The sequence below is a fragment of the Xiphophorus hellerii genome, chromosome 7, assembly GCF_003331165.1.
Source record: "Xiphophorus hellerii strain 12219 chromosome 7, Xiphophorus_hellerii-4.1, whole genome shotgun sequence".
NCBI lineage: Eukaryota > Metazoa > Chordata > Actinopteri > Cyprinodontiformes > Poeciliidae > Xiphophorus > Xiphophorus hellerii.
In genome coordinates this window covers 17,829,510-17,857,213 of record NC_045678.1, presented here as the reverse complement: position 1 = coordinate 17,857,213, position 27,704 = coordinate 17,829,510, and the positions used below count along the sequence as shown (strand labels likewise).

Sequence of the window (27,704 nt, the reverse complement as noted above, 5' to 3'; positions counted from 1 at the left end):
TGTTAGATGAGATGTCAGCTTGTTCTAAACTCCCCTCTGCCTGCTTAGAACCACACAGAGATATTTCTGCCTTTTTTGTGTGCACTTAGCATACTTAGAAACTTAGTGTGAAGCAGGAAGCTCAACTTGACTCCTCTCAGCAGCTTTGATGTGTGGAACTCGGCTCCACCCAATGCTGTGCTGCTATAACGGCTTGTAATAGCTTTTTTTAGTTACTGATGGCCAGTTGAGACTCCAGCATGGAGCACACGTTGGCACAATTAAAGTTTAGCTGGAGGAGAGAAACAGCGCTCTAATCCAATATGTTTAAGTAAATTGGATTTGATTGAGACAGTGACATTTTTAAATGGGGTTTGTGTATGAAACTATTTACCAAAAATATTTTGTTTATATAGCTCGATTAGTACAAATGGTAAATGGCTTGTATTAGTACTGTGCTTTATCAAGTCATTCACACATTCACAAGCTGCTGTATAGTAGCCACAGCTGCCCTGGGCAGTCTGACAGAAGCGAGGCTGCCATGCACCGGTGCCACCAGGCAAATGTTTTGCCCAAGGATGTCACAACAGAGGTGGGTGGAGCGGGAGTCAAACTGGCAACCCGGCAATAGTGGGACAAACTCCTACTAATGTCACAAGGTGGTGATGTAGTGCAGCTAAAATATGGCAACAATATAACAATAACAATATAATTTTTTAACATAGTTTGTAGGTTTATAGTTCATAGTTGCTGTGTTGATATTGCCATTAAGTGCTACATACTAAAATTGCCCATCAACTCATAACACAACATCCACCTAAGACAAAAGTAGCAGCAATGTGTTCAGTTCAATTATGTGTTTACAAGCTTCATATCTAAACAATGTTTTTTACAGTGAGGAAAAAGAAGTTTTCCTCACTTCCTACAAAAAAAAAAAAAAAAAAGGTTTTTTTAGACCTTCCTACCCAGGGAATTTAAATCTGGATCTGTGGAGAACCAAGTCTGCATGTAATTTAATTCAACACAGTATACAATGCCCTCATGAAATTAAAAAATAAAATGTTTTTTCATTATTTAGGTTGATAATGTAATTTCTACTTCAGTTGTAACTCCGGTATTTAACTCCAGGTGTTAAACATCACTCACATTTAGGGAGTGGCAGTTTCGATATGAGCGACATTGGGCAACCGCCCAAGGCAGCATGAGCGCCGTCCAACCAGGAACCTTTAATATTTTGCTGATATAGAGTTTCTCTCTCTAACCCTGAAAAAATTACAGAAAAAAGAATTTATTTCTGCAAACAGTTCTGGTACAACTGTTAACTGCTCTGACCACAAAAGTGAATTTTGATAAAGGTAGTATTTATGAATCCAACAAAAAGAAAACTTAGAATAGAGTTGAACAGAAGTGGCCATTACTCCCACAGTGAGGAAATTCAGGAGTAACATTGGCATGGTGATAGGAAATTGAAGCTGGATGAAGCTTATATTCTGAACACTATTATATATATATATATATATATATATATATATATATATATATATATATATATATATATATATATATATATATATATATATATATATACTGTATATATATACACACGCCTGGTTGAGGTTCTGTGTCGTGGTTTGAAATGCCCAACACAATCCAATTGTGGACTAGAGACCACTGTAACTTGGCCACAGTCCAAGTAAATAAAGAAGTGTGAAAGTACTCTGGAGTGTATTCAGTCTGGTAGAGTATTGATTACACTGAGGCAGCATTTATGTCACAGTCAGATGGTCGGAGCTACTTCACAGAGGTGCAAAAGCAAAAAATCATTACTAAATCTCATGGCTCAGCGATTACGTTCAAATTTAATAATTCAATACAACTGTACCTTAAGATTTGGTACAAAAGTAATTCTTTGTTTATTTTAATTAAAATAAAACAAGATACATAATTTAAACCCAAGAACTGGCAAATAAATGCATGTTGATGGTTTGCACAGCAGCTACAGTACGTCAGTATTTTGATGCTTCAGCTCACAATTAATGGGAATTTTTCATCTCAGTCCTTTGGTTGACCACTGTTCAATTTAAGAATATCCAATTAAATATTTAGCTCATATGTGATGTGCAATTTGTTTTATTTATCTCTGGAAAAGAAAGTGACTTGAATAAAACTAAGCAACAAAAATGAAACTTGTTATTGAACAAAAATACTAACGAAAATTAGTTTAGCTGGCAGAGAAGTTTGAGACATTTCTTGCATTTACAAACAATTTCAAGTCAGCACAGTGTATCTCAGTGATACTGAGATTGCTTTCAATTTAGTGGTTCTAAGCCTTTAATTGGTGGGTGTACTACTATGTCCACTTCTACTTTTACTTTAATAGTAAACAGATTATCTCACATTTTCATCAAATTTCCTATATGATAGAATTCGTGGTGGGTTCTGTGGTGGTGGACTGGTCAGGTGGTCTCCCAGGTTTCATTGCGGCTCTGTGCCTTTTGACAGCTTTTGTTTGGATGTTATATTTATAGATTCCACAAATACCGTATAGGATGGCATGAACACTGAAAGCTCTCACACACTGGTGAAGGCATGTCCTTACATGCATATGATAAATCTGCACCCCCGAGCAAGATGATTTATGATGGCCAGCTGTGTCACTTCTGCTGTGGTCTGACCAACGTCTCACTCATACGCACGTTGCCGCTCTGCACTGAGTAGTAGTTAGGACTCATTTGTATATCCTTTAAATTTAGCAAAAAAAAAGAAAAAAAAAGAGGCTGTTCATCTGTGCAGTTTCCAAAAAGGAGATTTATAACTATTCAGCTTTCCTGCAGAGTATTACTTGCTATTCTATTTAAACCTTTAAATCCCTCTCTGCAATGGCAAGAGGATGAAGTCTGGATTTACAGTGTGAAAGAAACGATAAGCTAAAATAAGAGATGCACTTCCTTCTGAGCAATCAAAGGCTTGGCCTTCGTTTTCCCCATCAGTATTGCTGAACCTTCCTTCATTCACAGACTCAGCAGCTTTTCTCTGCAGTTCTCCTCTTTCTTTCAAATGAAGTTCAGTATGTCAAGCAGCGCTGAAATATTAACGCAGCAGCAGCAGCAGGAGGGAATGCATGTAAGCATTTAACACACCATCATGATGCGGGAAAACTGCCTTTCTTGTTGAGCACTTGCTATGAGTGATGATTTGTTTGGATAGATTTATCTGCATGTGTTAATATCAGAGTAGAGATATTTCGTGAAGCAGTGAGCCTTAAAAATGTATTCATATAATTGCTTTTATATAGTTTTTCTCCGGACAATCCTTTTCTTTTCTTTTGAGGCAGTTTTTATTTTCTTTTAAGAGATCATCAAGGGCTGTTTACAGAAAAAGGAAGGAAAAGTAGGGGAAAAACAAACCATGATGAACGTGACCCTGTCTTCCTCTTTGTAGGAGGATGTTGTGAGTTTCTTTGTGCTTGGATTCAACACCAAAACTTTTCCATATACAGTAAGAAAGGTTTTGATATTTTAGCCATTCCTTCTTGAATTTTGCACGTGTGAAAAAACATTTTCACTATGCCAAATGGTTTTACTTGTATTTGCTAATTTGTTTGTTGAATTTTGGAGATATATTGAGATAGAAATGCTGAAATCTCAGATGTAAGTAGTAAATTGTTTTAATCTGATCCCATTTTGGCAAACTGACTGGTAGAAATCAGACTAGAGCAAGCCAAGATAACTCTGAGTACCATACAGGTTAATATTTTGGAGCAGAAAAACCACTCTCTTACGTAAACTATTAAAAATAACTTTGATTCATCAAATGTTATGATATGGTATGAAATGCATTGAAATGCCAGGATATCAACTTATACCCAGTTGGCGATATCATTTTGTTCTCAGAGCTGTTGGTATGAATGTCCCAAAGTACAGTAGTATGAAATGGAGGAGTGAAATGACTAATCTCCTTCCAATATATAACATTGAATTGTAAATAATTTTATCACCAGTGCTGTGCTGTCAAGGATTTTTTTTTGACAAACTTTTTACAGCTGAATTACCTCAGGTCTCACACAGTATGTCTACTCTTTTTCCTAAATGTAGGAATAAAAACTCTGATTTCCCACCTTTTCAAAGCATCATCTGCTTATATCTTCTATTTTCCTCATTAGCAGGCCACAGACGCATCATTCAAATATTGTTGCTATGAGTGAATCATATCTTGGTGTTTTCCAGAACTTTAGCTTGATTCAGTTTTGTTGTTCCACTCCCAGTATCTGTGCTTGGCAGAGCTGGCGGCTTGTGATCAAGTGCAGTTAATCTTTTGCAAAAAACAAAACACAACTCTCCCTGTTTGATGTCTTGGCCTGAAAGCTTTAAATCCTCCCATGTCCTGGTCTTGTTTTGGAAACAGAGATTTCTGTAAAGCTTGAGCTGGATCACTACCAGAACTAGGCTTTTCAGAGCACTTAGTGTTGCCCGTTTGTTTTGTTTTATCTTATATTAAAATTGCTTTTCCTATCATTTTTAAAACATCTGCTGCAGAATCTGCCATTTTACATGTCTCCCCCCATTATGATTCATACAATATTTTCTGCTGTTGCTCTGCTTTTTTTCCCCCCAGCTTGAACTAAAAAAGCATTCAGCCATATTGCTGTTTGCCTGACCGTGGCTCAGACGCTCCCTCCGGATATGAACCATTCCGATACAGTGTAACCCATATTTCTCACTCTTACTCATCTGTCTAGTCACATAAATCAAACTTAATGGGGGAAATATGTAATGCATGGATTTCGTTGAATTAAAATGCAGATAAGAAAGAGGAGAACATTTTTTGAAATTCAGTATAGAGCAAGAAAGTGACTGAGTGAGTGAGACAGATGCGCACACACACACACACACTGCGGCGAAGCTCAGCATTAGTTGAAGCAGCAGCAGAGCTCTCGCAGCATCCTTCATCCCCCCTCATCCCTCACTCTGTGCTCTGCTTTGCTCACTCGCTCTTTCTCATCTGCTGACTGAGGTATTCCTGTGCACACACTGGTGCAGCTCACAATTACAGCCCTATGGGACTCTCCTCTTGTTTGAGTGCATAAATTTACCCTCTTTGGATTCCGCTGCCTGGAAACTGTCTTTGCATCCGCCTGTAAAACCCCCCCAAAAAACTCTGGATTCGTGGGGTTCTGAGTGGAATCATGGACCAGAGTGCAGCAGGGGAAGATAAGAGAAACTGGGTCATGAGCGGGCTCCCCTGAATGATGCCCGCTTGCATGTGGAGGAATGGGGTGCACCACCAGCGCCGTTGTTTTTGACGGGCTGCGAACTGTCTTGGAGAGGAATTGCAGCGGCTACATCTGCAAGGAAGCTGCCGAGCCTGCCGGGCCATCTGAGGCTGAGAGGGCGCTGAGTCGGAGAGAGTCGCGTGTCATACCAACACCTAGAATACTTAAGGTCTGCCTTCATTAAATATGGTAGCAGTCAGTGTAATCGTTTTATGTGCATGTTTTTAATTCTTAGTTTCAGTGTAAAAATACGGAATCTAAAAGCCAATTTTAAATATCATTATTTCAACTAACGATGTTTAAAAATGATGATTAAGACTGGAAAAGGATTTTTATTTTGCACAAAAATCTTCTGTTGTGTAAGAGGGTTTATAAAATATATTTAGATTCATATTAACTACATACAGCAGGTTTTTCTTATTGAAAATTATATATTTAACTTTAAGAAAGACAACATTTTTGAAACTCTTTTGCTTTTGATTGGCCAAAATGCTGAATGAGAGTGAACAGTGAAATGATTCAGAAGTATAAAGCGTGTACCTTCACTAGGTTAATTTTTTTTTTTCCTATTTCTATACAGAGAGAAAACCGGAAGTGCTTATAAGATTGCATATTTCCAAGCACTTACACTATCACCTTTCACATTTGGCAGAGTAATGGCTGCATTATTTGCAGTCTTGTTTCCATGTGAGTAAGCATTCAGTAGAGTGAAGTGTATAAAAAGTAGGGCAGTAGGAGGGTTGAGCGTTGCCTCCTGTTAAGTGTTGCATGGGTTAAAGCCTCTTGAGAGCTGGGATGCAAGTGAGGAGGTTAAAGAGAGGGACAGTAAGCTCTGTGTGTGCTGGAAATCAATCACCGCTCTTCATCTGGGAACCGGCAGGGTTGGCAGAGCTTCTGCTGCTCCGTACCAGCTTGTCTTTCCCCTCTTGTTTGTGTTGACTTAACTGTGTGCGATTGCGTGTGAGTTTGATGCCTTGTTCTTGTCGTGGGCTCATCAGATTGAATGTAAAGTGCTGAGTGACAGTGGCCTGGCTGATTGCAGGGAATTAGGTCAAGGGCACGATTGCTTCCCTTGGCTCAGGGATGGTCTTATCATCCAGACAGCAGGAGTTAATCCTCTATCAGTATTTACAGTCTTTTGTATCGATTGAATGTGTGCAGAGAATGTGCTTGGTGTGACACGTTTCACCACAGAGTAGCTTTAATAAAAAGATGTAGAAAATTTGCATTGACAAAGATTTATGAAAAACTGATTTTGTTTAATCGTATATTATGTTGTGGAAAATATTCAAATCCTAAATGTCATTTTAACCGTATCTTCTTCCTTTTATTTCTTGTTTTTTGTGATTGGTGTTTATAATGAGAATCCATGAGTTTGACTATTAAACCTGATGTATGTAACTTTTATGTTTATATATATATTTGTTAAAACTGCCATGTTGTGAGAGTTTTAATATTAGACAGATAATCTGTGAAAAAAATCAAGCTTGTCTGTCTCCTGGCAAGAAGCAACCCAAAAATTCCCCAAAACTAGATTTAGACCTCCCGAATTAATCACTCAATTTAAGACTCTATCAAAAGCTTGAAGTGGTGATGATGTAAACTAAATGAGCTTGACAGCTCTTGTAAAAGGGTTCAAATTAAGAAAATAGAGATTTCAGTGGTGCAGGGACTAGGCGTTTACTGTGCAACCAGAGTGTCGTCGATTCAAACGCCTGACCGAGTGCATACTGTCGTCATGTTCTTTTGCAAGACACTTAACCCAACATCGCCATAAATATGTTGGTGTGATTGTGCTGGTTGGGAGGGACAGAATGGCAGTCACGCTTCCAGTGTGAGTAAAGACTAAATGCATAATGTATGAAATTGTAAAGCATCAACTAGGGTATTTGAAGCGCCATTTATGTATTATATATTAAAGTTTTTAATCTTTCCAATGCAGCAAATAACCATATGTACTATATCTGAAATTCTTCAGACCTCAGTTATTGTTTTCATTTTAAAGTTTACAACAGGCTTGTTTGAAAGCATTTCCAAAAGAAAGTCTCTTCTATTAAGAATATGCACCATGATTAAATTTAGCAGCTGTTACTTTTTGTTTTTACTTCATATTAGAAGTTTTCAAACTTCTATTCTAATAAAACCACAGTTTTAGCTTTGCCTAAAAGTCACAATTGACGAAAAGGTAAAGTAAAACACTGTACTAAGACTTTATCTCTATAAGTCCAATCAAAATCAGTCAAAATTGATCAGATTAGAGCCAGCTGTGTGAAACATTTTGAAGCAGAACTGCAAGATAAAAGGTGTGTTTCTCCAGAAAGAGTGAACTCATTATTGTTGGCATTTCTCTGCCTGAATATTATTGAGTTTACTCCTAGTTACATATTAGTCACACTGCATAATGCTAAAGCTGTACAGTTCTACACCACTTTCAATTCACACTGTTGATATTTATGTAGTAGTTGTAGCCCATTTATAATCTGCTGCTAACATAGTTTCAATCTGGGAAATAAAATTAAGAGGTCATTTTTATGATCAACTATTTATATTTTTATATGATTGTAGAATATAGCTATCCAATTACAAAAATAAGAAGAAACTATAATTTCAAGAAGGACAAATGCAGAGTACATTCTTTTTCTTCTCTTTGCATGCATCAGATTTAAAACTTTTATTCCTTATTGTTTGCATGGAAAAGGTAAATAATTCATGCGTGTTACTCCAGTAGCTGTACAGGATCTGTAATCCACTAAGCCTTGTTATGAAAGGATATAAACCATAATGTGTGTCTTTTTAATTCCTTCTGATTAAAGCAGGTTATTATTTTTGGGAATTCAAGCCATTGTGACAATAGAGGACAGGCTTAGGTCAAACTCTGGCTCTTTGCATCTAGGAGGAAATATGGTGAGATCAGCTATGCAGATGTTAATAGCGCTTCTTTAAAATGATTTAAAGGGAGCACCACCTCTAATCTGGACTAATGCAGTTTCCAATGTAAGGTGCCAAATGAGAACAATTTTATATGCTTTTTGATAAGATCCCAGACTAAACTTGCATGACATCAAGCAGAAAACATTCAGAGATTATAGATAAGATAGCATTTTTGCCCTCAACTAGAGTTTCCTGTTTACATTACATTACAGTAGGAGTTCATATCTCTTTGTGGACATGTAGCCTCCAAAGTTGGTTTACTCCTTGGTATCTCTGAATGTTGGGCATTTTACAGATAATCAACACTACACACACAAAACATACTTGTGAGAATACTTGGAAAGTGTTTCACAAGATCAGTGTCTGGGTAGAGATCTACTTCAAAGAAATCACCTTTTCTCAAATGTTAGGATAAAGTATCTTTGATGATTAATATGCAAATAGTGTTCAACACAGTAGCTTATGTGGTATTTGTACGTCTTTGTTGCTCATTTTCAGGCTTATTATTCAGCTAATTTTTTTAAAAAACATTTAGGAAAGTGTAGCAGCTGTGGTCAAATTAACATTCGACCTTCATAATTGATTGGTATTTGTAATACCTCATCAGAAAGTTTAAAAAAAAAATCTCAAACAAAATTATGAAAATGAAATTTGCATTTACTAAGATAAACTCTCTCCGTGGAGTGGGATACTGAAAGTGAAACTAGTGGCTAACAATCACCTGGAAAAATTAGAGAACTCATGGAGCACTGAAATTTAATTTTCTAAAGTCAGTCAATACTTAAATATACAAAATAGGGACAAGTGGTGTCATGGCAAGAGTAATGTAGCAAATCTTGACACAGATGAACACTTTTGATCCTAATATAGAATGGGAATGCTTTAAAGGGACAGAGATTCTTGATGTTCTATAAACTTCTCTCCATTTTCCTCATGTTTTGACCTCGTTCAGCATTTACAATGCCTCACCACTTATGGTGAGAAAGAAAACTGTGTAATAGTTCTTGCACTCAGTTTTCAAAAGACTCAAATGACCAGAATAATTGTTTGAATATCACTAATGGTATTGTCTGAGTTATGTTTTAGTTCTTTTTTGGATTTTGATAATGACATCAATTTCATTGTTGGACTTGTGATTTATTTAAGAAGAAGTGTGAGCTGCAATGTAAGTGTAGTATTATGTAGCAATGGGTTGGTGTGAGATTCTTATGGTATAATAACCTCAAGTAAAAATTAGGGATATACTAATAATTCAGTCAGCTGATTTATCAGATATGTCACAGTGTCAGTTATATATATATATATATATATATATATATATATATATATAAAAAATCTGTATTGACCGAAATCGGAATTGGCATGTCTGGCTTTTTCAAAGATCAGTGATTGGCCAGAAAACTGGAGTAGGTGCATATAAATGTGAAACAATTACTAGCTATTGTCCTATTCAGCTTAATACAGTCTGGAAAGTGGACTTGTAAACAAGCTGCATGATGCTGAGTCTTGGAGTTGCATACTGTGGGGTGGGTTGTTTTGTTACATTCCAGGTTCCACCCTATTTTACTTTGGCTCTAAGGTCTTGTTATGCAACCCAGAAGGCCAGCTATACTCCCATTCCACAGTTTGATCTATGCGGATAGCATCTAGCAAATTACACAAATTATAGCATTTGACATTTTGTTTATTTCTCTCTTTCCAATTAATTTTACACAATTTTACACAATTTTACATAGAACCAGAAGGAGGTAAAAAGTAGAAATAAAAAAAAAAGACTGATTCTACAGAAGATGAGTTGCTTGGTAATGTGTAAATACTGTGAATACTATGAATATCTAATGTGGTACATCTATTACATAATCATTCAGTTTTTGCAAATGATGTGGCCTGATGAATTTAATGACTTTGCATCTCCTCCCAGTTTTTGTCGTAAAATAAACCAGTTATGATGAATCCTAAACCAAGAAATATTCCACATTGCAGGGAAACAAAAAACAATGGATTAGACACTCCAAAGTGTATGTAAAGTTTTATACAGCTAAACTGATGTCAATATCGCTGTTAGTTTAACAATTGGTATGAATGAGAAGAGGTGAAACGGAAAGCCTGTTTGATTATTAGGTTATGTTTATATGTGTTTCCTTGAGTTCCTTTTCCTGAGACAAGATAGCAGAGCATGTTACCATCAGAGAAAAATGTATGTGTATACATAATATAAAAAGACATAACATTATTTTTTCATGGTAGCATTAAATCAGACTATACAGTTCCTGTTTTATTTCATGTACAATTATCCTAATTGTCTCTATTTGTTCATTTTAATGCAAAAGACAATTAATTACTTCATAGGGGTATTTGCAGTCATGGGAGTCCAACCTTTTAATCGTCAATGGCTGTTCGGGGCTCTATGGGAACATGTGACAGTGGGAAGGTGGAACAGCTGCCCTTCCCCTCGCCTTGAGCTGAAACACGGGCGTGAAAAGATAACATCCTCCCCTGCAGTGGCCTACTGGAAGAATCAAGAAGTCAGGCCCATTCCTTGCTTGGCTAGACGGGGGCTGCTTTGTGTTGGAATGCCCCTCGAGCAGTTGCATCAACAAGAAGTGGGACCTGAAGGTGGAACCGGCCTCAGACCTGTGATCTGCTTTTATTGGGATGCCGAAGAAGCAGGCCAAGGGTAAAGCCTTTACTTTAATGCAAGGGGCCTCTGTTTTTGGTGTTCAAGGAGTTTTATGGACAAAGTCTCATTAGTTGATTCGTTTGAGGTTTAGGGATGAAATTAAAAACCCTGCCTTTGATTAATAGTAGCGATCTCAATCTCCTTAAGTTTGTTAAGTCTTACAAGGCATGGGAGCCCCCTGTGATACTTGAGGAATTTCTTTTGTTGTTTTTTTTTCTCTGTCACAGTACAGGTGGACTCTTCGGGGTCAGATATCATCTTTGTGTGTATATATATATATATGTGGGTGAGAGGGTGTTTAACTCCCTCCGGCTGCACAGTGGTGAGTGTAGGAGGGGCCATCTCCTCAGCCTGGGTGTGAGTCAACTGCCTCCAGTCAGAGTTGTCTCAGCTGAGCTGGAGCTTGAGTCTGAGAAGAACTACAAACTTTTTTTTTTATCCATACAAGAAGTGATTTTGTTTGCTTACTGATATGCTCACAAAGAGCCTATTTTTGGGATCTAAGTCAGGAATATTTCATCGGAGCTGTTGACAATGCAGGGAAAAGCTGGTAAAGCTCCAAAGAAGGAACTGGTCATTAAGAGCCCACAGCAATACAAGAATCCAGCTGAGGCTGAGGTGGACTCAGTGCCGCAGGTGGTGGTAAGTACTCATTCTAGATTTAGCATGATATACATGAGTATTTGCTTTATTTTATTACATTTGTTCTCTTCTACTTGAACGTCTCTCAGCACACAGTGTTGCTGAAGTTAACCACAGTTATAAAGCACCTAAAGCAGGTGTCATGTGAGCATCTCACTATTTTTTATCCGTTTCATTACCCACAATGCTGCCAGCTTGCATTTAAAAACTGCAATGCTAGCAACAGCTTTCAAGAAAGTTGAACTTTCACCAGCACTTTACTACCTGCACAGAAAGAAACTCAAGAGTTTTGTTTTTATAGACCGTTTTGGCTTGTAAAATACTTCATGCGGCTCAAAAGTCAGTGATGATGACGGTGATAATTTTCCTCTCTGTGACGAAGGTGTCCAGTGCTTGGGGCTCTGTAGAGTCACTCGAACAGGCCTTGGCTGAATGTATCAGTTAGTAGAGGGGCACTACACAGCACCATTGTTTCAGGCTGTGTAACTGATGGGAGGAGTAGGAGCCTCAGATAAACAGCTGCTGGATGTATAGAGGGATTAGAAGTGATTGCTTCAAATATTTCTGTTGTCTTTTCCTATTTCCTAAAACTTCTTGGCTTACCCTACTGAAGTGAACAATTTTTGAAATTATAAACATAAAACTTATCGAACAAACCACCAGCTATGGCTGCTGGTTTAGGCTTGTAACCCTGCTGGAAGATGGAGAAAACAACACCGTGATTTGTTCAGGATGATGTGAAGTGTTTGCATTTCTTCGAGTATGCTTGCAGGTTTTATTTTTTTCTCATCTTCTTCCACATATTTAATGTCCCCTTCTAGACAACTTATGAAGTGCATAAGTTAAAGTTATCACGTCTGCAAAATGTCCGACTTGACTTCTAGATCCCTGCAGCTCCTCCAGAGTTACCCTGGGCCTCATGGCTGGTTTTCTGATTAATACCCTTTCTCAAGCCTCTAAATGGAGGATGGTGGGCAGCTGTGTCTTTCTTGTGTTGTTCTTTTATTTTCTGAAGGTGGACTGAACAGTGAGTGATGACAGGTTTAAGTTTGGATATTGTTTTATAATTCAATCCTGTTGCCCAATGTTATCCTTGATCGGCCTGCTGTGTTCTTTGGTCTTCATCCTGCTGTGCATTCACCAGTGTTCTCTAATAAACCTCTGACACTTTCACAGAAGAGCTGGGTTGATACTGAGTTTAAAAACTGAGATTAAAACCATGTGCTACTTTCCTTTCAGTTCAAAATAATGCACCATGTTCCATTGGTCTATTGTAAAATCCCTATGAAACACACTTAATTTAGTAGTTGCGACATTAAAGTTTAGTTTGTCTGCAAGAGTGCAGTGCACTTCAATGTGTGGAAACACCCTCAATATTTCTATTATTTTGCCTTCTGAAGTACTTTGTTTAAATAAGGGAAATCAAGAAGTTTGAAACTCGTCTACTCACTGTGGTCGGGTCTTTGGTGAAAGAGAATGACCAAGCAAGTGAAAATGCATGTCCATTGTCTTACTCAGCGCTGAGTTTACTGAATGTTTGACCACTTGGAACCCCTGACAAAGCAATGTCAGATGAACTCTGTTCTGATGAACACAGAGTGAGAAAAAAATGCCAACAACAGAGCAGCTTTAGAAATTAATGATTAGAAAAGCTAAATGCAAATATTGTGATGGGGTCGGGTCAGTTACATTTTGAGACATTTGGTGCTTGGTTTTGAGTCGTGCAAACTAATTTTCAGTACCTCATTACTCTCACAGTTTGCTTTGGTGTCAGGGTGTTGAATGTGTGTCCTTGTTGATACTCTGATCCTTTTTCTGTATTAGATAAAACTTCCAGGGTCCCTTCCATTTGATCCCTGATTTAGTCTTCTTAGTCTTGTGTCCAGATTATTGCTTTATTTTGATGCAAAACTGGGTGTGCCAAATGTACCTTAAACAACTTGTCTGATTGTGTCAGGTCTAGGAGGATTTTGAGGTGAGACACAGATTAGGACACGTCTTGTCTTTCGGATATCATGAATTCCTTCCAGGCTTACCTGTATTACATGCAACAATCTTAGTGTTGATGCATAATTGCATCTGAAAGGCATACTTAACACAAGATGTTATGACTTAAAAATACTGGGAAACTCAATTATACCACGAATAGAGAACTGCCTTATATGCAAGACCTTATGGCATTGTTTTGGGTTTGTTTTCTCCTGGTAGCAAGTCATGCCTGTTCTGTCAACTCTTTCACCGTTTTAAGCTTGTCAATATCCAAGACTCTTTCTCTGAGGTCATGCAAGATGTTATCAACTCCAGATGTGGAGGCGATGAGTGATCCTTGCTGTCACTCTGCCCTGAAGTCTGCTTAAGTGTCACTGTTCATTTTTCACTTTGCTGCCTCCCTGAGCTCTTAGGTTTTATCCTTCCGTCCAATCTGTTGCCAGTGTTGACAGCTTACTCTACAAGTAATGGCCTTCTGTATCTTTACAGCTTACAGATGTCAGAAGCAGTATTTTAAAACTTCATACCTGCATTCAAAATGAATGGTGTATTCAAAACTGTTGGCTAAAAGTGGATACATTTTTCTGATTGATTTTTGTCACAGAAAGTCAAAGGTATTTGATCTGATTTGTGGAGGATGACTTGTTGAATGTAATTGTTTCCATGAGAGTACTGTTGCTCCCACAAAGAGGTTAAGCTCATCAAACCAGCTCCTACTGGTCGAATAGTTGTCCTTTTCTCTGCACATTTGGAGTCCTTACTGACTTGTCACTATTTATCTGGAAAATAAACCACCTACATACCCAACGTGACAGCACAGTCGGTTTAGTTTCTGTGGAGTTTTAGTCTCTGTATGTTCTCTTAGTCCACAGTTTTTTTTTGCTGTGATTCCTTGTAGAGATGGGGACACCAGTAGGAGACTTTTTGCGATTTAAGTCAGACTTAAATTGATTTAAGTCATACTTAAATCGCAAAAACCCCAGGCTTAATTCACATTTCTATCCAAAGATATGATTTGCTCTAAAGGCTGTCTAAAGGACACAAGACTGGACTGTGATTTGTGATCTGAAGACTTAAGATGTAACTCAGATTTATCCTCTCAAGACTTGAATTGCTCTTTCATTCCAAAGACTTGGGACTCAGACTTGTCTCACATTCAGTTAAAAAATTTGATTTGACTGTTAATGGTGCTCTTAAACCTTACATTTTTACTCAAACAGGTGCTCTGAAGATTTCAGACCTATCTCAGTGTCCTGCAAAAGGGTGTGTTTGATTTATTATTGTTTATGGAATGTGAGCTCTTAGTGGTTTATAATGGTCTGTATCAGCTGTTGCTCAATAGCAATTACTACACAGATGACTCTGAAAAAGAATTATGTGTTAAATGATGGTTCATTTCTGGAAAAAAAATAAACTTAGCTGGCTGCTAACATTCAATTATGTTGCTACTAAACTAGCATAATTAAAATTGGATTTCTGACTCTTTAAAATAAAAGCACAACTTCTGACACTCATTCAGACCTTCCACATGTTCCTTTGTTTTATAATTTACAGTGTAATAAAGCTTAAATCATATTTACTGCGTAGATATGACAACATATATTATAAGTGGAGATTAACTACATGGTTTCCTAGTAATATTTCAAGTCCAGCTGCTATTCAGTGTGATATATTGTAAAGAAGGTAATGTTGGAACACTGTGATAAACAGATGTTATTTATTTACATTATTGCAAAGACATTTATGTCTTTAATTTAAAATAATTTATAGCACAAAGCATTTAGAAGTTTAACAAAAACAAGTGGAAACCATTTTCTAATTTTTTTTCCAAATACAAATTTTATTTGTTTATATTTCTAACAGAGTAAATATTGCACTTTATTGTTCAAATTAATTCCTAAGAATCCATCAGAGTACCTTTGTGTGATGAGTTAATGCCCTGAAAAGAGGGGACATGTTAAATATACAATATAATTAATATTTGTTATCTATAAAGTTGTTTAGAAAAAGTAGGCCATGAGTTTAATTTGAACAGAAGGAATTGTGAGAACTTCTCTGCTGTAGTGGTAGTTCTATGTATTTGGTTAGAATGCAAATGCAGTTTTTTGTATTATAATGCCTAATAAGGAAGGTCAAACATTTCTAAGTTCTCTTTTCACTATGTTTATTTTGTATCCTTCCAGTCTCTGTTATTAACTTTCCCACATATTTTGTGAGGCCTTTTGGATGCCTTGGATACAATGTATCTTTATATTAAGCAGCAAACGAGCTGAAAAGAGTTTTGACTCTTGAAGAGTGTATTGTGTCACAGACATACATATTTGGCAGTAAACAGGAATGTGTGGTCACACCTCAAAAATTTCTCAATCTGTATTTTTTGTTTAATCATTGTTGATGCCAGTCAGAGGTCTGTAATGTAGGTCCTTGATCTTTGTCATCTTGTTAATAAATCTGTTTCAAAATATTCCATTAATTGTGTTTTTCAGGTAAAACCAAAGGTGATTGAGCCGCTCGATTATGAAAATGTGCTGGTGCAAAGAAAGACGCAAATCCTCAGCGATGTTCTCCGTGACATGCTGCAGTTCCCCCTGGAGGACTTTGAGGTGGGTTTAACGCTGTTTGATAATCATGTCTGTACTGACTCTGGGTGTAAAGATAAATCCAGTAGACAAAATGTTTTTGGCTTTGGCTTTTCAACTGCATCTGGAATTTTTATAAGTACAGAAAAAAGATATAATGAATACCAAGTTTACATCAAATGCATTTTTTTCATTGCTGTAATTCATTCTAGGTTTCACAGGTCAATACGTTGCACATTTTGAGACAGAACTGATATGAGTTTCTCCAGTTGCCCAGAAAATATGTACAATAAACCTTTTGAGACAGAAGCTGATTGTTTTTCTTCATGGTTTGTGAAACCTGTTGGGCTACTCCATTATGGAGGAAAAAAGTATAATTTATGAAGAACAGTCACTTGCCCACTCAACAATTTAACCACTAAGACTTCATTTTGACCCAAAGTAATCTGAGCAATCTCTAGAAATCATTACATGCTGTCAAGTCTCACTAACAGTTGGTCTGTTGGGCAGCAGTGAAACAGATGCTAACATTAGCAGCTGCTGGTTAGCCGGTCACAATATTGTCAGATTCAGGATCTCTGTCTTAAATCAATTACCTTTACGACCAGACCCATAATATTAGCTTAAGCTTTCTTCACTAGATGGTCATATGTTGACCGCATCAAGATAAAACTTTGTCTGACAGCTCTGACTTTGATGACAAATATCACTAAATATAGTGTGATATTGTTACAACCCTAAACTGACTAATACAGCTGGCTCTTGTTAGTGGGAAACAAAATTTAAACTGTAATAGTGATAAAAATTTAATGCAGCCCATGTGTGTAATTCAGGGAGCCTTTGTTTATGTTGAGGTTATGCAGCACTATGAAGAACTTGTTACGATAATAATCTAATTATAATGATGAGTCTAAAAAGGGTGTATTCTTCTGGTCTTGCCTCACCCTATCTCTACGAGATTTTGCACCTGCACTCCCCTGCTGATTAGCTGTTGTAGGAGCAGCCCCTAGCCTGCAGCTCATGGGAGATCAAACTTTTGCTCCCACATAATGAATTGCTTTGCTGCTGCACAGAAAAACATAATCACAAGACATTTATAAATCTGCTCTTAAGACCTACATCTTCTTTAAGTTTAAAATTTTATGTTGATTTTATTTCTACATTTAATCATTTCACTTGTTGTTCTCATTTGTTTTAATCAGTGTTTTTGGTTTTGTTTTGTTTGTTCAGCACTTCGGTCAGTGCCTGCTGTTTATAAAGTGCTTTATAAATAAAGCTGGCTTGGCATGGTGAATGCCCATTATGATGTTTTTCTAGAAATATGTTTCCAAACCATAAAAAATATTTTTACTTAACTTGATTCTTTTGTTGTGCTTGTTAGCATTTACAGTGCTTTTCCTGCCCCGGGTGGGGCTATGTTGTGAATACTGGGTGGACTTTTCCTTTTGTTTATTTCTCTCTGTGCTCTAGCGTATTAAGGGCAAAGGGCCATCTGTTTAATTAGCTCATTCTGTCCATTATGTTGTGTGAGAGTCAACATTATCTCGATCTGCACCATGCCGGACTCACAACCTCTCACTGTTTCCATGCTGCTGCAGATGGAAAATACTAGATGGAAATCTGTCCCAGTACTTGTACCTCAGGAAATAGATGTCCTTCCTCAAGAGCAACAATGAGATGTACAGTGTGTCCTCAAGTCTGAGTCCAAGTCCTCTGAACCCCTACTGCACAGTAAAGGTTTTATAGAGTCAGTCTTTTCCTGGTTATCTATACAATTTCCTTCAGAGACATAAGTGATTATGTTACTCCTCATGAAGACTTTCACATCGAACAAAATGTACCTCGGTTTAAGGAGCAGAAAGTGATAATTACTGACAGTATATCTTACCAAATGATATAAGAAAGGAATTAATATTTGTTTCTTTCTTGGACTTTTACAATTTCCAAATACAGCTTCCCAGATGATTTAGAATCACCTGCCACTGTAAATCAAGGATTACTTACTTTGGCCCAAGTAGTTAATGCAGATTATCACTTTTTATTGTTCTATAATACGATTTAGTTTTAATGTTAATTTAATAGTAAAAGGAGTACAAAAATTCAGCAAGTATGACAGAATCTTTATGTTCCATAGTATTTTGACCACATGGAAAGAGTCTGGACACCACTGGTCCAGATCAGTACAGAAGCAACATTTGGAGATAAAAAGTTACTCTGTATAAGATATTGTTCATTTAAACTGACTTTCAGAATCACTGTGATTATTATGCTTTTTGTCTTAGTGTTTAAGAGTTTGAGTGCTGAGTGACAATATAGCTTTGAGTTTGTTTGCCCACCCTGCTCTTGTGAAGATAAAATGCCAGTGTTACAACCGAGGCATTGTCAGAGAATGACAGGTGATTCTGACAGAGGAAAGAAAAACACACTGAGGCACGGTGACTGAACTTAACATCTGTTTCTGCTGGCCCACCCTCTTGTTCAGACAGGACTGTAATCAGTTGGCGTTTCAGCATGGAGATTTAACAGCTGAAATTACGTGTGTAGAAAACCACTAAGTTCATCATGTAAGCATTGTATGAAGCTGCAAAACTACCTGAAAGAGCTCCTTTGTTTTGTTCTAATCCTGTTTTAGTTTTGGGAAACACATTTTCCAAACTGGTTCATCAAGCATCATTTGCTGTTTTTTGTAAAACAAGACTTATATCACCTCAGTAGACTCTGATGGCCTTCTGTTGTGCCCTGGTTGAGTATCAATCACTTTGTTTACATTTCTTGACCCTGTCTTTTCCCACCTTAGTCAACATGCAGCACTCAAATATAATCCAGTCACTGATTCTTTTGATTTTCCTGATCAGGCTGAAAAACTGCTGATTCTGTACATCTCTAACAAACACCTTATTTGCATTTAACTCAACTTACTCCTTTGCTTGTGTTATGTCTGTGCTCAGAATAACAAATAGCTTAACTAAAGTCTGGAATGTGAGGTCAATAATATTCCAACTCAAATGTCTAAGAATTGCTTTTGACCCAAGCAATTATTCTGGGGTTACTCAAGCACAGAAAAATGGCGACTTGAAGCCAGTTTAAATGCTTCCTGTTACCCTTTTACCTATATGCTTGTTTATTTCTGCTTCCTGCATTGTAAAGATTATAATCTTTGCAGGAAACTTTGCTACAAGCAGGAAGGGGGATTGGCAGGTTCACTTAGGAGAGCTTATGGAATTTCTTTCAGATGACACGACCAACACTTTTTACGGCACATAATTTTATGTTTTGGTTTGTGTGGAAGACAAAGACAGCAGTGTCGCATTTTTTTGTGTCTATCATTCAGGTCATCAATGACTCATAACTTGTCTATGTTGAAAGAGTGTTCACCTCAGGCACTTCACCATACCTTGGAATTCCACGCTTTAGCAACAAAAGGTGATTCGACTTAGAGACAAGGAATCCTGAACTTAAAAAGTATTACAAGCTATAAGATAGATCTCTAATTTTTTTTTTTTTTAAATACAAGTACAACTTGAGCAATGATCCAAGAAACACCAGCATGTTTATATTTTACTAAGTTAATTATTATTCTGTGTTTATGAATGCAAGGAACATTTAAATGTCAAAGGCTCAACTACAAAACTAAAAGTGATACTGTCGTTTCACCCTGTTAGTAGTAATCAAAGTCCTTAAACATGATTGGATTTAATGTTTTGTTACATGTGAAACACAACCTTTTTCAAATCTACAGGCCTTCCACTTCAAAGTCTATAGTGTCCTCATAAAACATGTAGTTTGCTACAGACTGTACTCTTTCTTAATAAAGTGTCTCCAGGCCCTTGACACATGACTAATGAATTGCTTCCCACTGGATTTGATCATTCAGATGTTGATCTAATCTCAAATGCCCAATAATATTTGCAAGAACACCCAGAGCAACGGTGACTCATTGAAATCATAATCCTGGGCTTTCTAGGAAAATCACATCCTGCTGCTTCACATTTTGTTTCATTTTCAGTATTTCAGTGTTAGTGGAAGGTCTTCTGTAATTGCCCATTTCTGATTCTTTAACTCTTTTTTTTTTTTCCCCTCACAGATTTCAACTTTGAGGCGCCAAGGGAGAACTCTGTACCCCACAGTGCCTGAAAATGCTGAGAGGGAGGCCCAGAGCCTGTTTGTCCAAGAGGTAAACTTATTTCACAACGAAAAGCAGCAAAATCAGATCTCAGCCAGTTTATCCTCAAACTGTTACCTAGTCATTTGCATCTTATTTGTCGTGCTATTGTTTCATTTTTCTTCCAAATGCCCAAAATGCTAAAAAACAAATCATTTAAAAATGGTTGAACCTTCTTCCATACATGCTATTTGTGAGCAATTGTTGTCAACCATTGTCCATATTAGTTAGTTCTGTCAACACAACAGACCAGCCGGAACTCAAGAACTACTTCCTTTTCTACTTCAAAATAAGACTCTCAAGCAGAGCAACAGAGTGTCAGTCTTAAAGAGCCCAAATTGACATCTTTGACTCAAAATGATTGTTTTTCTTAACTTTGTGAATCATATGGCACTTTGTCCCAACATCGACTTACGCCACTGGCCACTGGAATTTTAATTGTCATCTGTCCAGGAGGTGTTGACAAGAAAGGAAGCAAATATGTTCTTGTCTGTGATGGATCTTGTCTAAGCTTGCAATATCCATCTCTTCTCAAGTCACATTAAAATCTTAGGGAGCATTTTGAAGTAAAGTGTGTTAAACATTCACTTAGAGCTGACCAGATCTCTAAAATCTAACCACTAAGACCATACACAGCGCTGCTACTCCTTTAAAGAGCCACATAGCAGCTGCGTGCTGACAGTCCACCTTCCAGGTCACAGGTCACGATTAGAGAACGGCGTCTATGAAGTCATGAAGATACCAAGACACAGCTCGAGTGTTGTGTGACATCACTCAGACAGCTGCACAGATTGAAAGCTTCTCTGTTTCTAATTCGTCTCCTGTTCAGGTTACATTTCGTCTCCCAGCAGGGGCACTTCTTGTAAGCGCCACGCATTTCTGCTGAACAGATACCTTTGAGCTGCTCCTATCACTGGCTCTAACAATGAACAGATGTCCACTTTCCAAGTAAACGAGGATAGTGATACACTCCCTGCCGAGGCATGGTCAGACCGAGGTGGAGTCACCACACACTCCTTTTCCGCTAATTTTCTGAAGAATGTTGTGTTGAGATTTAGTTTTTTTTCTGTATCTGTGGAATTTCAAGGCAAACGTTCACTTTGAGGTTGTCATCTTGTTAGTATCATTTTAGTATCAAATTCAGTGACTGTAGGTCAGATAACATAAAAAATTAACCATCTTGGGGAAAAGGTTTACAAAGCCAAAAATAACAACACATTTTAATAACAGAAATAAGCATAAACTATTATTCCACAGCAGCTCTGAGATGCAGTCTCACATCTTTAACCTGTTGTAGATCACAGACCTTCCCTTTAAAGATACTGAGAGACTGTTTACTATAATTATTAAAAGCAATTAAGTCATTTATTTGTAAATTCATATATAAAAATCTCTTGCCTGAAGGACATGAATAATGCAGTCTTCATTCAGACACAGAGCTTTTGTGAGGAAAGTTGCACCTGTCACATTTCTTGACCCCAGCAGGGAGAGTTGTCTTTAAAAGTCTGTGTGACTCCTTCTTTAGCAGTAATATATGTTTACTGGTCCATGTTCAGTCTCCATGGTAACCAACTGCTGAGCTGGCAAGGTGATGGTGGGAGTCTCTATCAAATTTTCTGTGTGGCTTTTATGTGGACAAGCTCTACTGCACCATCAGGACACAATGCATTTAAAAAATAAGAGAAATCAAACTTTTGTCAGAAAATGTCTGTCCAAAAATGCTCATTGGTAATGCAAGTACTCCTCAGTGTTCTATTAATCGAAACCCCCTCTGACCAGAGTTCAAAATGGAGATTCTCACCTTACTGTAAGTTTTTATTTGCCTAAATAAGAGCTTGACTGCAAGGCTTTTTGCTGGGAAACTCTGCCTGTTTTAGCCTTTTTTTTTTTTAACTTATTAAACTGATTGGTAGCCTAGATGTAAAAGCACTTCAGTCAGATCCCAAAACCTGAATACTTTAATTTAGGTTTGCAAGTTTCATTTAACTCAGCTGTCTGCAGTCATTTCCTAATTAGTAAGTAGGGTCCACCCGTGTGTAATTTCATCCTAGTATAAATAGAGGTTTTCTTGGAGAACATTGGTGAACAAACAGCATCATAATTTAAAAGGAACACAGCACATATGTTAGAAATAAGGATTGTAAACTTGTTTCATCCTGCAACGCTGCAGTTTGTGTCATTTTACGGGGTACAGCTGTCTTCAAACTCACTGAATGAAGTCCCAGTAATTGATCTCCAATGTCTTCGCAGTGCATTAAGACCTACAAGTCTGACTGGCATGTGGTCAACTACAAGTACGAGGATTATTCTGGGGATTTTCGACAGCTTCCAAAGTAAGTCAGCAGTTTAAATCCTCAGCTCTGCAGTGAGTAAAGTTATCTTGTCCTAAATTATGACATCAGCATGAGGGGAGTACTAACAGGTACTCGATAACACATAGATGCCAAAGTTGTCATCTATTTTCATCTGCTGCCTTGGATGCTTTGGAAAAAATGTCGTGTGCCCTAATTACAAGGAAACACATATGCTTCATTTACGTGCAAACTAGTGTTTCCTTTTTGTTTCACGGAGCACAGCACCATTTTATGCTTCATTTACGTACAAACTAGTGTTTCCTTTTTGTTTCACGGAGCACAGCACCATTTCTAAATTACAGTCATGTGGAAAACACCCTCATTGTCAAGAGATTGTGTCATCAACAACAATCTCTTCCCTGAAGAATATATATTTTACTAGTACTGTGTTAGCTGACAATGTCCCGCACACTGTAACGATTGCCAAATGTTTTGTTGCTTCACTCATTTTGGGGAAATTAAAACAATGCTTCACGACACAGATCGCCTGTTAAATCCCTGGCACTGTTTCCGTTCATGTGAAGTTAGCATTTGGCAACTTTTCATTTCCTATTTTCCTTGAACCATTACTGTAAATGCTGCATTTATATCATCCTGGACTTTCCATTTACAATGTTAACTGCTGACACTCTTGAGAAGAGTTTTCCAAATATAGCTTATTAAAATAAGTCAAAGGTTAAAAATGTAATCTCAGTCAAAACACAATGCGTTTGAAAAACTTACACAAGCGAAAGTGTGGCTTGATCAAACTCAAATTTCACCTGTTTTTACAGCAAAGTACCCCGGCCTGAAAAACTGGCGGTTCATGTGTTCGAAGTGGATGAAGATGTTGATAAAGAGGAGGTGAGTTCATGAACTATATTTTTATTTTAGAATTTTTCCTTTTAAGTTTGCTTAAGTTTGTAGTCCAGGAAAGCTATTTTTATTTCACTGTTTGAATTGGACAAAATATAGAAAAGTAAAAATCACATAACATTTTCTTACATGACAAATCGCCTTGATTATTATGACTGCTTTCATGTCCCTCAGTCTTACGTTGTACTGTCCCTTAAAGGCAAGATTGAAATGGTTTCCTATCCTGAGAGGAAAAAAATTTCAACTGATCATTTCTGCCAATTTTTCCGCATTTCAGTAATTAGGGGCAAAGTAAATGTCACTTCACCCTGCCGGTTTCATATATATTTGACATAGTCTCATTTAAAATATTTGCTTATTGTTTGAAATAGGAATAATGAATTTAACATAATGAATTCATTATGTCGTCATCCACAAGTGGTAGTGGTGATTTCATTTTAGAAAGTCTCGGGCCACAAGGATGTCATTGTGCACTTTGAAAAAAAACTACTCTGAAAAAAAATCTGTGAAAATATTAATTATGATTTATTTATGTTTCATACTTTAAGGATTTTTAGGTTTTCCGGCTCCACAATATTCTATTTCGGGGTTTTTTATAACCGTCCTTCGTTGGTACATTGGTATTACATATTTGTAGTTTTATTGTTTCTTTTTCATAAAAAATCATATCAAAGCTATCCTGCAGACTACCTTTCCTTTATGGCATTATTTCTTTCTCTGTTTGAAGTAAAATACCATTTTCTGCCTCAGAGCTGAACTCAAAGGACTAAAATTAAGTGCAATAAAATATTTGTTGCTGGATCAGAGGCATATTTCAGAGCTTCAGCATTCATCTCTCTTCATCTTCTGCTCATTCATGTGTGACAGAGGGGATATGTGCTCCTGCGAAGATTAAATGAGTGTAATTGTTGTCTTTGGAACGGCTTGTGAGTCTGCGACAAGGAGGCTAATAAGTCACTTGACAAACCCTCAGATCTTGCTGGGAGCGTTTAAAGCAGCAAAGATAATCCTAAATTCTTGTTGAAACAAGTGTTATCTGAAATAATGCAAAGTCACCGACTGCTTTGAGAGATGTATTGCAATTATCCTGACCTTCCTCCACACCCCAATTTTGGTGTTTGTTTTTTTCAGTTACACAAATTATGGGTTACATTAAAGATGTAAAAATTTCTGGATTGATTTATGCTGGTCTAATTCTTTTTGCAACATAGAAGCCATATATTTTAATGGGGTTTGTGTATACATGTTTAATCCACTCTATAACTGCGTATGTTAGAAATCTGCAACATTTGTTGTCCATCTCTCTCCTGTGTCCTCAGTTTGGCCTTAGATCTCGAATGCCTTCTGTTTCTGCCTTAGTGGTTAAAGGCTGTCACTTTTCTGCCTCTATGGTCTGTACTTGTGAAGGCTGTCTAGACACAGATGAGATTAAACAGGCTCTGACCCTTTCCAGCTGCTTTTCAGCGTTCTTCAGTCCTCCACAATGAAACTGTGAGAAGACAGTCAGCACTTTTAAAATCCCCTTTTGTTTTACTAGACAGAGAAAAGGAGAAAAACGGACGTTGGATCAGAGCAAATGACGTCTTGAAAGGTCATTTACTTTTCTTCTCATGAGAGATTTCTTGAAATGTGGTTCCTTAGTGGAGCCCCTTAATGCAGAAAAGTTCTAACTGCAGATGAAGCAGGGCTGATATAAACCAGGACAGATCTTCTATCACTGCTCTACTAATTGGTTTATTTTTGCAGACGATGGAGCAAAGCAGGTCACAGTATCTTGTGTTCTGGTCATATGTGAAACTGTGATTTCATCCCACACATGATAAGAGTGTGGTGTAAAATGGCCCGGATTTGTATGTTTCTTCTCTGAGGTTGGGGAAATGTATTTGTTTAAAAAGTCAGCGTTTGTTTTATGTCTTTGTGCCTGCTTGTTTTGATTGAGACAGGTCGGCACAGCGCCGGCTCTCTGTGTCTTCTCAAAGCAGTAGATGAAAGCCTTTGCACACAGCAGGACCATGACAGGGTCACTAATTAGTGACATGATCTAATTCTTATGAAGCTTGGATGCAAAAAAGTCAAAGTTCTTAAAGTTAAAATTTTCTCTGGTTTTCTAAATAAGTAGATGTCTTTAGTAATTATATCGCCATTCTAAGTTGCATTTCTAAACTTTTTTTTGTCTTTTTTTTTTTTTTAATGTCTTGTAGGACACTGCCTCCTTAGGATCCCAGAAAGGGGGCATTTCCAAACATGGCTGGCTGTATAAAGGGAACATGAACAGTGCAATCAGTGTCACCATGAGGGTGAGAAAACAGTGATGAAAACTTCAAAGCTGGCCTTTTTGGGCTCCTCAGAAAAAATTTAATAAGAGAAACTCTGTTGACAAACACATCCAGATGTGAGAATCTTACTGCTGATTTAATACCTCCTTAGGAATTCTGACATTAATCATCGTGGAAAGTTTTCCTTTTTTGTCCCAGTTAATCACTGTAATGATTCATTTTCTAAGCTCGAGAGTGCAGTTTTATCCAGGATTTATTTACATAAGGGATAATGTCTGACAGGGTGCCTATTTTTAGGAATTAATGGATGAAGTTAAGCAAACAGGATCGCAGTTTCCAGTAGTGTTGCCTTTACAACAATATGGTCTTGCATCTGAATCCTGGGCAGGACCTTCCTGTTTGCATGTTTTAACACTGCATGCATTGGTAATCTCCAGATAGCAGTACAAAAGCATTTAGGTCAGATTAATTGGTTGACTAAACTGTGCTTATGTGTGCATGTGTGCATGCATGTCAGTCTTATACAAGTCCCCTGCAGATATATTTATAGTTACTGTACTTTTTACATATTGCAACCATAATTTTCAAAGCATTTTATGTGGGATTTTACGCAATTACACAAGGCTTCATGGTTTCGAGAGTGGTGTGCATTTATATTCAGCTTCTCTCTACCCAGAAAACCCTGACAAACATTAAATTGCCTAAATGGTAAATGGCCTGTACTAACTGAACACTAACACATATTACGATGCAGTGGATTTTTATTGACAAATTGTTTGTGGATGGATCTACAAATACAAACGAGACAAATGAACAAAATGCAACTTTTTCTTTACCGGTAATTGAAATCTGAATGTTGTTTCTTTCCATCATTTCAGTCGTTCAAGAGGAGGTATTTCCACCTTACACAGCTTGGGGATGGCTCGTACAATCTAAACTTCTACAAAGACGAGAAGATCTCCAAAGAGCCAAAAGGAACCATTTTCCTGGATTCCTGCATGGGTGTGGTTCAGGTATGCTCTGAATTCTTGAGGTCATCTCTGGCACAGAGACCCTGATTGTTGAGGCTTGCTGAACCCGAATGACCGTTTGCATGTTTTCCCAAACAGGATATCCATGTTGGCGCCGTGTTTGCTAATGACGTAGCCCGATCCCGTATGGGGGATTTAAAAGCCAGACAATACATGTAATCATTCTGGAAATTTCCTCATTGCAATCCTCAACAATATTAGCTTGAAGCATGAGTTGCAACAGACAAAGCTGTCAAAAGAAGTTGTTGACAGCTGCTGAAGACTATCCTCTGCATTTTCATGAAAGATGAGCTCTCTCCTCCCCAAGGTCGTGTTTTTCTGCTGACGCTCAGCCAGTGAAGCAAGGTGAATGCTGAGGCCTTACTTCCGAGCACTTTCCTCTGGCTTCTTAATCAATTCTGTGCTCTTCCATTTGCTCATATGGAGAAAACAATTCATGTGGGCATTATCATATAGCTGTCATCACAGCTGATGGAAAGATTTACCTGTCAGGAGGTCAGCTGGATGATTGCGATACGATCATAAGGGGGAGCAGGACTTTGGTATTATCTTTAAAATCTTCAAGATGTTTAGAGCTTTTATCTTTGTGACTTATGATAACTTTACTTTCCTTTAAGTTTTCTTATAGCAACAACATTTTATTTATGTCAATATTTGGCATAGAAACAAAGACTTAAACATCTGAAATGAAAATAACCTTTGAAAAAGCAGAAAAATAACAAGAAAATAAGAGATTTAAAATCCTTATGACTATTTCCTTTCTATTTGGACCCCATTGGTATCGCTCTCAGAAAGAACCAGCACGTCGGCCATTATATGAATAATGATCTCTCTAAGAACACTGGAGAGCTCTTAGAGAGGTCCTCTGGAGTGTATCAAGTACGGTATGATGATGTACAGACCAAAAGTTTGGACACACAGTTGTGTCCAAACTTTTGGTCTGTACTGTATTTC

The 27,704-nt window shown here is 37.4% G+C and overlaps 1 protein-coding gene across 20 annotated transcripts in view; it reads left to right on the top strand.

The window, feature by feature from the left end:
- LOC116722739 (dedicator of cytokinesis protein 9) overlaps positions 1-27,704 on the top strand; it is a 78,614-nt gene that overhangs the window by 19,544 nt on the left and 31,366 nt on the right. For 3 of the 20 annotated variants that reach the window (XM_032566970.1, XM_032566971.1, XM_032566969.1), the window contains exons 1-7: positions 4,986-5,420; positions 15,980-16,096; positions 20,157-20,246; positions 22,485-22,567; positions 23,362-23,431; positions 25,645-25,740; positions 26,598-26,732. In XM_032566970.1, the coding sequence (XP_032422861.1) occupies positions 5,250-5,420; positions 15,980-16,096; positions 20,157-20,246; positions 22,485-22,567; positions 23,362-23,431; positions 25,645-25,740; positions 26,598-26,732 (762 nt within the window). In that variant the 5' untranslated portion in view covers positions 4,986-5,249. Of the gene's footprint in view, positions 1-4,985; positions 5,421-11,240; positions 11,505-15,979; positions 16,097-20,156; positions 20,247-22,484; positions 22,568-23,361; positions 23,432-25,644; positions 25,741-26,597; positions 26,733-27,704 lie in introns of those variants that run through there. The other 17 variants (XM_032566979.1, XM_032566974.1, XM_032566973.1 and 14 more) reach the window with 8 other exon arrangements.